General features: G+C 54.5%; 1 protein-coding gene across 2 annotated transcripts; it reads left to right on the plus strand.

Moving 5' to 3' along the window:
* Positions 1-868: 868 nt before the first annotated feature.
* Positions 869-5,124, plus strand: Tmem59l (transmembrane protein 59 like). 2 transcript variants are annotated; one of them, XM_057752274.1, is made up of 9 exons: positions 869-1,143; positions 1,824-2,057; positions 2,895-3,039; positions 3,127-3,224; positions 3,371-3,523; positions 3,907-4,009; positions 4,190-4,304; positions 4,385-4,502; positions 4,621-5,124. In XM_057752274.1, the coding sequence occupies exons 2-9, from the start codon at positions 1,908-1,910 to the stop codon at positions 4,747-4,749; spliced, it is 1,011 nt and encodes a 336-aa protein (XP_057608257.1). In that variant the 5' UTR covers positions 869-1,143; positions 1,824-1,907; the 3' UTR covers positions 4,750-5,124. The 2 variants fall into 2 exon arrangements, with proteins under 2 accessions (XP_057608257.1, XP_057608258.1); XM_057752275.1 differs by lacking the exon at positions 869-1,143 and having other exon boundaries at positions 1,818-2,057.
* The last annotated feature ends 6,064 nt before the right edge of the window (positions 5,125-11,188 follow it).

The following is an 11,188-nucleotide window of genomic DNA, read 5'->3' on the forward strand; positions in this document are numbered from 1 at the left end:
CGGAGGAGGCTGGAACCAACAAACTCTACTTTCAGCCCTAAGGCGCTCCAGACTGCGACCCAACCCCTCATGCCTCAGTTTCTCCTTTTGCGAAAAAAGTACGGAATGTTCTTTTGCATAAGTCTCCACGACCCCCGCCCCCAACAAGGTCTCGTGTACCCCAAACTGGCCTCCAACTTTTGGCCATCCTCCTGTCTCAGCCTTTCTTGTGATTGTCAGACCCGGCTTCTCTTAAGCCCCTACCCTCCACACCTTGGCAGCCTCTCCTGTATCCTGTCATAGAGACCCATCCCCGGTGCCATTCCGAGTTCCAATGACCTAATTTGGAAGGGGAACAGCCCTACCCTATAGGGTTTTTGCAAAGAAAAAAAAAATAGTCGTGGCAAGAAAATCTTTGTTGAAAAGGGTGTTTGTTTGAAATGAATGAAGGACCATAATTGCGGAAGGGTTAAGTGCCCGCGACTCTGCAAATGACAAGTGTGAACTTGAATTCAGGCTCTGCCCAGGCATTCGGATGCCAGGTTTCCCACCTGTAAATTGGGGAAACAAGCTTTGTGTTTTGTTTATTGAGCCAGGGTCTCTCTCTGTGGGCCAGGCTGACTTAAAATTCACTTCGTAACCCAGGTTGGCCTTCACCTCGCGGCGATCCTCCTGCCTCAGCCTTTCCGCGTGCTGAGATGATGGACATGTGCCAAGGCATACGTCTTGGGGAGCCAGTTGGGGTCCCAGCGCGCAGGGACTGCCCAGGGTGCGCTGATGGGAGGGAGGCCCAGCCTGGGAGGGGCGGGGGAGGGGCCGCGCCAGGATCCAGATGTTCAGGTCCGCCAGGCACAGCCGCGCCTGATTAAGCCACGTGGGGGCCGGCCGGGGCCGCCGAGATGAAAGCGAGCGGCCGGCGGGGAACGGGGCGCGCCAGCCCCTCCTCCCGGCCGGAACCTGCGGCTCCCTGTGACCCGACGACCCTGCAAGCGGCCTCCTCGTCTGCTGGGGCGGAGCGACGCGGCTGGAGGACCGCTGGCACCTGTGCTGTGCAGGCCAGTGGGGCTCAGAGCCCCCGCCTGGGCTCCTGAAGAGAGAAAGCTGGGAGACCTCGGAAGCCACAGTGTTCCTGCTTGCCTCAAGTTTTCCCATCAGATTGGAAAAGTGAGCGGCTCAGAGGCCTTGCTCCCTAGGGTGGTAGGGTTCCCTCAGGTCTGTTTCTGCGCTGGAATGGAGGGAGGCCACCCTAGTATTGCTCCCTGAAGGTACCCGAGAACTTCCTGGAGAAGGCAGATGCCAGGAGGGTATCTCCCAAGAGTCTTAATCTGATTGCTTCTAGGACTCTTAATGACTGGTGTTCGTCTGGGTTCCGCGTCCCTGTGATCCTCCTGTCCTCCCTTCTCCTTCTCACTTCCTTTCTCTCAATTCCAAAGTCTTTGTTCTACCCTTCCTCATCCTGGTCCTCACCACCTCATGCTCCCCCTCCTCCCTCACTATCTTCCCTCTCCCCTTCTAAGTCTCTTTCTCATCCTATCTTCCCCTCTTCCTAGGCCTCCATCCTTTTCATCTTTCTGGTCCCCTTCCTTCTCCCTTCACCTCATTCTTCTTGCTCTCCCCCCACTTTTTTTTTTTTTTTTTTCAATTCCTTGGTTAAGGATCCTATCTGTTTCCTGCTCTGGTTGTTCTTGGTCTCCATTCTTGGGTGGGTGACCTGAGTGTCACCCTATCTGGCCAGGCTCTCCTTGGTATCCCCTGGTCAGCAGGTCCAAGTCGGTGCAGAGACGCCGGGCCAGGGTGGGAATTCACCTGCCCGCCCCGCTAGCCGCAGCCCCCCCCCTTCCCAGGCTGCCTCGCTCAGTGACGTCAACACCCGGTCCCGCATCTCGACGCCCGCACTCGAGGCCCGAGCTGCGCACGCACGCTCGGCCATGGCTGCGGTAGCGTTGCTGCTGCTGCTGCTGCTGGTGTCGCCGGCCGCCTCAGCGCCAGCGCGGGACCCCTTCGCCCCGCAGCTCGGTGACACGCAGAGGTGCCAGCAGCGTTGTCACCAGCGCCACTCTATCCCGCCACCCGCTCAGGTAAGAGACCCCGAAACCCAGTCCCTGGAAACGGGGAGTGGCCTGAGTGGCGGACCTTCGGGTGGGGGGAGGGGATACGAGTTTTGGAATGCTAGTGCTGGAGAGTGGGGTCCCTGGAAAGGGGAGGGGCCTGGATGGGGGAACCTTGGGAGGGGAAGAGGTCCGTGTCAGGAGGAGAGACCTGGGATGGGAGTTCCTTAAGTAGGGAAGGGATGCGGGGCCCTTGGATAGGAGCCAGAGAGCCCCTAGAAGAGGTGAGGAGTGTGGATGAAGGCTCTTTAGGAGGGGGAGGAGCTGGGGTGCTTCAATGAGGGTGGCTTGAAGGGGGGAGGGGTGTCTCAGAATTGTCCTTCGGTACAGGAAGGGCTGAATTGACGCCTGGGATGAACGTATTGTATGTGCGTGTGTGCGCGTGCGCACACTTGTAGAAGGACATGGCGAAGGATGCTGAGACCTGCTCCTAAGAAGCCTAGAGCTTACCTCCCCCTGCAATGTGCAAGAATTACTGGGTGCCCCTGCTCTGTTTTCTCTCTACATTCATCTCATCTCACTGCCTTTCCCTTTGAGCCAGCTCCGCTCCATCTGTCCCCACCAGCACAAGCTGTCCGCTTCTCTCCGAGAAGCCCTCCCTCCCTGCCAGCTTTCACCCGGAGATTGTGGGGTCCACTCCTCCTTGCACCAGGTCCTCCACAGTTCAGTCTTAGAAAGCAAGTTTCTGTTTCTCAGAGACTCCCATGATGATCCTGCCTCTCCTCAACCTCACTTCAGACCCTGGATTTTTAGGAGACCCCATCCTTCTCTGAAGTCCTTTGCCTGAGTCCCTATCTCCCTTCCCAGCCTGAACCAGAGAGCCCCTCAGAGTCCCCGAATAACAAGGCCGTCCTTGTCAGTGCTTGTGAGCGTGGCTGTCGACTTTTCTCCATCTGCCGCTTCGTGGCCAGGAGCTCCAGGACCAACGCCACAGAGACAGAATGCAAAGCGGGTGAGTCCTCCAGGGCAGGGTGCTCCTGGGCTTACGGCAGAGGTGCCCTGGAAAGCAGCCCCAGTGACTCCATTGTTTGGTCCACAGCCTGCACTGAGGCTTATGTGGAGGCAGCAGAGCAACGGGCCTGCAGTGACGGATGCTGGGGCCAGACCCCTGAACCTGAGACTCGTCTGGAGCTGAAGGTGAACCCCCACCAGCTAACCCACTGCAGGGCAGCATCTCTGTTGAGAATTGAGCTTGCTTATCCCAAACCGGTAGTCAGATTCCACCTGTACTGGTTTCCCAATGAGTTTGTTGACATTTCTGTCTTGGGGCTTCCCCTTCCCAGAAAACAGCTTTGGAACCACCCAGCGGATCTCTGTCCCTGCTGGAATGGTTTTCCATACTCTGCAGTGACCTCATGAGTTCCGCCCAGGGCCTCGTGTCCTCTACCTGGACATACTCCCTTCAGACAGACAACCGGAAGGTGGTGGTGTTCCAGGTGAGACGGTTGCAACAGGGTAAACTGTCAGTGGCCACCTTGTGGCTTGTGAGGTCCTAGTGACATCTCTGGGCAGAGCTCTGCTCCTGGGGGTCAGCACCAGCACCTGTGCTCCCTGAGTCATCTCACCGCCCTCCCTGTGGGGTTTTATCTGAGTAGGGGTTTGCTGTGCTTCCACTGGTTGGGTCACATGACCATCTTAGCCCATCTATAACTGTGTCCTTCGCCTGGGTGTCTTCCTGTTTCTGAGGTTAGCAGAGGACTTAAGGCCCATGGGGCAGTGCTTCTTGCCTGACACCTAGGAGACCTAGGGCTCCTTCAACATCTGCACAAGAAGTGCTAGCTCAATTGGGTCTCTCTGTGACATCTTGTTCCCTCCTCAGACTCAACCTGTGGTAGAGAGCTTTGCATTCCAAAGGAGCCGTCTTAAGCGAATGGAGGTGACCTGGAAGGGGTCCCACCCCGAGGCCCTGGAGGGGCGCATGGGTAAGATTGCAACAGTTTGATGACCAGTCTCTTCGGCTCCACTGACTCCCAGGATCCCTTGCACCTCCACTCCAGCCCTAAACATCCTCCTGCCCAAGTCCTGGTTTCCCTTTCCCACTCCTAACCAGGTTGGCCTCTTAGCTGAGGTGGGGGGGGGGGCTGAGTGCCCCCACCTTCTAGACCCTTTAGGCCCCTTGGACAAAGTGAGGAGAACTAAGACCCGGGTGAAGACCAGCAAGGCCAAGGTGGAGTCTGAGGACCAACAAGAGAATGACTTCCTCAGTTGCATGTCCCGGTGGGTACCAGTGGGCCGGGCTGGGCTGAGTGCTGCTGTTTGAGGCTCAGACAGCTAAGCGGTGCCTGTCCTTGGGACAGGCGCTCGGGGCTGCCTCGGTGGGTATTGTTCTGCTGCTTCTTCCTCTCCGTCCTGGTCTTGCTGTGGCTGAGTTGCTGTACCCTGGTCACCACACCTGGCCAGTCCCTCAAACTCCAAGTGAGTAGCTCATGGCGGATAGCGGCTAGGGGTGGGACAGGAAGCCTGGGGCTGCCTTCTGGGGATTCCTCCTTGCCCTGGTAAGCCAGACAAGGGTCTTTTTTCCCCCTTCCTACAGCCTCTGGTGGCGGAGCAGCATAAGAGTCTCCTGCTGGAGTCATACTGGCCTTTGTTCCCGCCCCCACCGCCTGCCTATGAGGACAGCCCCCCGCCCTACAAGTTGAAGCTAGATTTGACCACGCTGTAATCCTCGACCTGTTGCCAAGTGGATGGGGGCCTCTCCACAGTCATTTCTCTCTGCACCCTGAAGTCCAAGGTCAGGGTGGGGAACCAGCCTTGGGCCTCATCTATTCTCCAGTCCTATTTCCCTCTCTTCCAGCAAACCCACCCCACTGTCCTGCTTCCTCTGGGGCTAGCTTTTGGCTTTTCTCACATGCTCTGGCAATGAATCTGGTTTGTGTTGCCTTTCTTTTTCTTTCTCTGTGTCCTCACTTGGGGGCTGAGGTCTCCGGTTCCCCTTCGTTATGCCTGGTGATGCAGTCCCCCACGAGGGAGCAGTGGAGACTCCCTGCTGGGAGGGGATGAGAAGGAGTAAACCTTTAAATAAAGTGAATAAAAGATAGGGTGGCTAAGCCTGGTTCAGTCTTTGCCTGCCCCAGGGAAGTGGATTGAGCAAAGGACAAGAGAACTTTCACCCCAGCCCCTCACTGGGGGAGTCTAGGCTGGGGCTCCACCTGAGCCACGCCCCCAGCCCCTCACTATCTAGGCTGGTGTTCTACACCAGCCACACCCTGGCCTCTCCCTGGGAGATCGTAGACAGTCTTTCAGTCATTGAATTATACCCCCTACTATATTGTATTGCTTTTTTGTTGTTCTTGGTTTTTGGTTATGTAGTCCAAGCTGGCTTACAATTGTGAATATTCCTCCTCAGTCTGAGTGCTTAGATAACTGGGCTGTGCCATTGTGCTCTCTCTCAATGACTTTCAGGAGTGTGTCCTCGGCAGTGTGAACTGTGTGCACAGGCAGGAGTGTGTCCTTGCAGCGTGAACTGTGTGCACAGGCAGGAGTGTGTCCTCGGCAGTGTGAACTGTATTCAGAGGCAGGAGTGTGTCATCAGCAGTGTGAACTGTGTGCACAGGCAGGAGTGTGTCCTTGCAGCGTGAACTGTGTGCACAGGCAGGAGAGGGCCACACTGAGGAGTACTGGACTGGCGATCAAAACACCCGGTCACTCCGTAGCACTAGGAAACAACGATTGTCCTTACCAGCTGCTACTGTAACCAGTTAGCCCAGTTCTAGTCTTCCAGCTTCTCTCACCAAAGGGACCACTATGTACCCTCCATTCTTCCAGGGTTCTTTGCCTCTTTCCATCCCCATGCTTCTTCCCTATTCTCCTGAGCTTAATTGGTTTCCATGACAACTCCAGATCCTCTTGCTCTTACATTCTGGTCCTCTCCAACTTCTTACTCTTTTCTGGTAAAGAATAAGTTCGATGAGTCATGGATGTCTCCTGTATTGTCACACAGCACCCCCAAATCCAGCAAGGTTCCCATGATCTAATCTAGGATTATCTCCAGTCAGCTCTATGGAGAAGAGACATCAACCCTGGCTCACTGTAACCTGGCCAGAAAATGACAGATCTTTGTCTCTGTCTTTCTGTAACCCAGGCTGGCTTGGAGTCTTGAACCTCCTGCCTCAGCCTCAGTGCTGAGATGGGTTTCTTCTCATCCATCCACCCTTTTTTAATAAGGCAGTGTCTCGTGGGGCCCAGGCTAGTTTCTAATTTAAGTATGTGAAATTGACTTTGAACTCTTAATCCTCCTGCCTCCACCAGTGCTGGGATGACATGCATGACCACCATTCCTGATTTATGCAGTGCTGGGGACAGACTTTGCTTGTGTGCTGGACAGGTGCGTTACCAACAGTGCTGGCCCCAGCCCGACCCAGTTTGAAGCTTGCGTTACTTTGAGTCTCTCTTCAACCATTTTAGTGCTCTGATTGTGGCTGCCATGTCCTAAGCACAATAACTTAGGTCACAGGGGATTTGTCACATCTCAGGGACACCTAGGGTGTGTCAGAAAGGCCTCGGGGCAGCCCACTGGTTCCCACTAGAATGTCAGGAGAGAAAAGACTGTTTGACTACTTGGCAGACATTTAACCTTGATGCAGCCCTTAAAGCCTCAGTTTTCCCAGTTGTCCCCAAGGTTCTGTTCTTCGCCATCTGGTGTGGCATGTAGATCAGGTGGCATTAGGTGTCTGACTGACTCATGGCAAGCTGCAGGAACACCCATGTGTTTAGGTAGCAGGGGGTTGCCATAGGAACCAGCATCTTAGTTCCCTGGCAACAGAGCAACCTGGGGGTAACTCTGTTGCCAGGGCTAAGTAGGAAGGGAGCCAAGCTTTGCTTTACAGCAGATAAACAACATGGACACGCTGGACACTATGAGGGAAGGATGGGGACTCATGGCCTCCTGGAGGGAAGAGAGGGCGAAGGTCAGATTCCCACACTAAAGCTGCCTCTTGGTCCCCACAAAGGCTGTTCCCTGTACACTCCTGACCAGCTCTTTGGCCTGAAGGAATCTCCCAAGTCTTCCAACTCTGGCCCAAAACCTGTGTCAGAATGTCTCCACTATAGTTCTGATCATGTTGACAACTAAGCAGTTGCTTGTTCACTTCTGTGATGATTGGTTTAATAAATGGTCCCTCTGCCAGATGCGACACGCTGGGCGTCTCAGTCGCAGCTGTGTCCCACACACTGAGGAAGCCGTTCTCAATACATCTTTGTCGACACTCTCTTTGCTCCGCCCTCCCCCACTTCCCACTGAGCCACTGTGGCCCCTTCGCTTTCCCTTGAGTCTTTTCTGGCTCTTCTTAGGACCTTCTACGTCATGTCCACCTGGAATGTATTGGAACATCCTGGCCTTTTCGACAATGATCCCAAAATACCCAAATGTTCTGGAACATTCTAGAATGTCGTCTTTTACTTTTGCTAAAGCAGGGGTGGCATCGTGTCTTTAGGCTGAAGCACCTGCTGCCCCTTCTGTGCAGTTATCATCATCTGGAGTGGCCTTTGTCACTGACCAGTATGCATGCTATGGATTTATGTTTTCCAGTAGAATGTATTTCCCAAATATTCTGGAGCTCGAGTGCCGGGTTTCAGTCTTATGTGAGCCTATTTAAATTCTCAACAGTAGCTGTAGCCTCCATCTTAGAGACAGATAAAAAGGTAGACATCTCCTGAGGAATGACACCCTAGCTACTCCTGTCGTCCACACACGTACAAAAACATGAACATTTCTCGTGAACACACACAATAAAGAAGTAAAACAGTGCAAAGTAGGTGAGCTTGCTCGCCCTTTTCTTGCAGTGCTGAGATGGCTTTGGGCATGTCAAGCCCCTCACAACCACCCCACTGAAGGAATCTAGTTCCTGTGACAAGACTCACATCCTGCAGTCAGGTTCAGCACCCAGCAGATGAGTTTTCATGTCACCCAGAATGTTCTAGAAATCTTTGCAGTTAACCCCCCTCCCCAAGCCTGTCTCCATACATCAGCAAGGGCTACTTCTCAGGGTCACCCGAATAGACACCCAGCCTGTCCTCAGATCCCCATGGAGTCCCTGCTTCACTCTAGAAATCAGCGTGGATGAGGAGTGGCTGTTACTTCCTGCTTCTTCCTTTCTCGCATTGCTGTCCCTTGCGCTCTTCCTGACACAGCTATGCTCACCTGGAGAACTTCATGTCTAGTGCTGCTGTGTGACTACATGCGTACCAGTCTACCTGACGATGGACTGTGCGATGTTTTCAGTCTGTGCCAGTTCATTTGTGTGTGTGTGCTTTGGTTAAGGCAAACAAACACCAGGCATTGGTGGTGCTCACCTTTAATCCTAGACTTGGGAGGCAGAGGCAGGTGGGTCACTGTGAGTTCAAGGCCAGCCTGGTCTACAGAGCAAGTTTCAGGATAGGCTTCAAAGCTAACAGAGAAACCCTGTCTCAAAAACCCAAAAAAACAAACAAAACCCAAAAAACCCAAAGGACCTGGGAAAATTTCTCAGTGGATACCACCAAGCCCGAATCTAACTGATCCCTTGAGCCTACGTGGTAGAAAAGGAGAGCTGACTCACACAGTTGCTGTCTGTCTGTAACCTACTATGTTACGGAGTGGGGGCACGTCACTCTGTGTGTGTGTTTGCGCACGCGCGCACACGCACACGCAGGACTGTTTGCAGGAGACCTCTCCTGCCATGTGTGTCCTACCTGCTGTGTGGTCCACCTGCGCCACTCACCCCTGCTCTCTTTTCTGGAGAGAAGCTGCATAGCCCAGGCTGGCCTGAGGTTGCACTTCTGCCTCCACCTCCAGAGCGCTGGATGGTGAGTGTGTGCCACCACAAGCAGCTTAAACTTCTTGTAAAACAAAACAATCAACAAAAAGATGAAGGAAGAAAATGAGTGCGTAGATATTTAGTGGTTAAGAGCACTGGCTGCTCTTGCATAGGATCCAGGTCCGGCTCCTAGCACCCACATGGTGGCTTACACCCATGTGTGACCTTTGCACTGGCTGGCCCTCTACCATGTGATCCTGAAGCCACTGAGGCATCCAGAGCCTGCTGACTTGAGAGTGGGGTGACACACAGGCAGGGTCCCCAGGCATGCTTTCTTGCGTTCTCTAGGCTGTGGTTGTGTGTCTGACATGTGGGCTGAATCTGGGTGAGTGTGAAGTGTGCACACATATGGACACCATTGATTGGGGCAACGTGTGGAGGGCGTGCAAGCTACGGGCCTCTCTGCCAGTGGGTACAGCACAGCTGGAACCAAGGTTCTCAGAACTGACCTTGGATGGACAGGGGTGCATCCCCAGAGCACAGAAATACATTCAGTGTTTGCAGAGCAATGGCAGGTGCCTGTCAGTTTGCACAGTATCATGCCCTGGGTATTTTACACAATGTCTGAGCACCTACTATGTTCCATTGCATTTGATCATATTGTGCTTTGTTGGCTTGAGCCACATGTAGCCCAGGCTGGCCTTGAATTTGCTGTGTAGGTAGGCTGATCCTGAACTCCTGATCTCACTTCCTCACTCCGAGTAGTGGGGCGGCAGGAATGAACCCCACGTTTGCTAGTGTTTGCTTTCCTAGCTGACAGGCTGACCTGGAACTCCCTGTGTTGACAGGGCCTGTGCCTCTGCCTGCTGGGCACTGTGGTTAAAGGCTTCCCCGCCCAGCTTATGCTTGGAGGTTCATAATGGGTCGTCAGCTCAGACGACTAAAGAATAAATGGGCGAAGGGCTTAAGGGTCCTGGTGGTCTACATCCTTCCGTGGGCTTGTAGTGGGTTGAAGTGCCCTGAAATCTCCACAGAGCCCTAAACAGGAACAGAAGGGAGAGAAGAAAGGAAGACAGAACAATGATAATAAAAGAAAGACAGCCAGGTGCAGTTCATGCCTCAGCAGGATGAGACAGGAGGGTTCAGTTGCAGGCCAGCCTGGGAGACAGCTGTTGCTGAGGCTTGGAAGTATGAATTCTTGTGGCAGAGGCCAGTGTGAGTCTCTGTGAGCAGGGAGATGGGGCAGTGAGAGCTGGGGTATGAGCAGCAGACACAGGAAAAGAAATGAGCATTGGAGAGCCCAAGGATGGAGGTTCTGAGTATCCATATACCGAGACAGTTGGAGCATAGGATCGAAAGTCAGAGGGATAGGTTCAGGGCAAGGTCTTGGTGAAACTCAGGGTCTTTGGTGCCCTCTCTCATGAGGGTGTGCAGTCTGAGCCTTGCTGGCCCCATTCTTCATGACGGGACACACACCTTCTAGGCCACGGTCTGTCTCTCATAACAAGCCCCCCCCATCCCGCCCCTCCTTGTATTCTCCAGACCCTCCCCCTTATTATGATTAGCCCCGCCTCCTGCAACCCGACCAAGTTCTGATCCCTTTTATTCTTGGTCCCACCCAGGCCCTCCCTCTCCGTCGACCCCTCTTTCCTCCCAAACCAGACACACCCCTTCAGCAGTGTCAGTTCATCTCTACTCACAAGACTCCATTTTTCCTTTTGTCCTGGCGCGACCTATGCCCCGCCCCTCCTATGACCACGCCTCTCTCAGACCTCCAGGGGCAGCTCCAGTCCTCCATTCCCCTGGTCCAGCATAGATCTACCTGTCCCAGGCACGCCTTTCAGGCCACCCTCATCTTCCTGGCTATGTTGGGAAGTAACATGGCCCCATTTCCTGCATAGGCCATCCAACCTTTCCTTCCCCAGACCAAGCCCCGCCCCAGCCAAATTCAGGCCCCGCCCCAAAGACCCTTTCCTCCCACAGGTCCTGTCTGATACAGGCCTCTTCCAGTCAGGCCCAGCTCTCTTCAAGTCATGCTCTGTCTGGACCACCTTTCTCGCACCCTGGCCCCTCAGAGATCTCAGGCCACGCCTTCTTCAGCCCTTACCCCCTCAAACCCCTCACTCCTCCGGCCCATCCTGAGGCCCTGCTCGTGGCTCTCATTGCCCAGCCCCAGTTCTTAAGCTCCACCTCTCTCATAGGCTCCGCCTCAATCCCCGCCCACCGCCTTAGGTCCCGCCCCACAGTCTTAGGTCCCGCCAATTGCTCCCCTCTGACTCCTCCCCTACTCTCCTCAGGCCACGCCCCGCACCCCAAGCTCCTCCCCAGGCCCCGCCCACCCACCGAGTCCCTCCCTCGACCTTAGCA

Source organism: Chionomys nivalis, chromosome 20 (genome assembly GCF_950005125.1).
Source record: "Chionomys nivalis chromosome 20, mChiNiv1.1, whole genome shotgun sequence".
Classification (NCBI taxonomy): domain Eukaryota; kingdom Metazoa; phylum Chordata; class Mammalia; order Rodentia; family Cricetidae; genus Chionomys; species Chionomys nivalis.

Bases quoted from the DNA above. Each gene is read 5' to 3' on its own strand.
- Tmem59l (XM_057752274.1), top strand. From the start codon at position 1,908: ATGGCTGCGGTAGCGTTGCTGCTGCTGCTGCTGCTGGTGTCGCCGGCC. The intron at 3,040-3,126 runs GTGAGTCCTCCA...TTTGGTCCACAG, and splicing joins AGAGACAGAATGCAAAGCGG to CCTGCACTGAGGCTTATGTG. The intron at 3,524-3,906 runs GTGAGACGGTTG...TTCCCTCCTCAG, and splicing joins GGAAGGTGGTGGTGTTCCAG to ACTCAACCTGTGGTAGAGAG.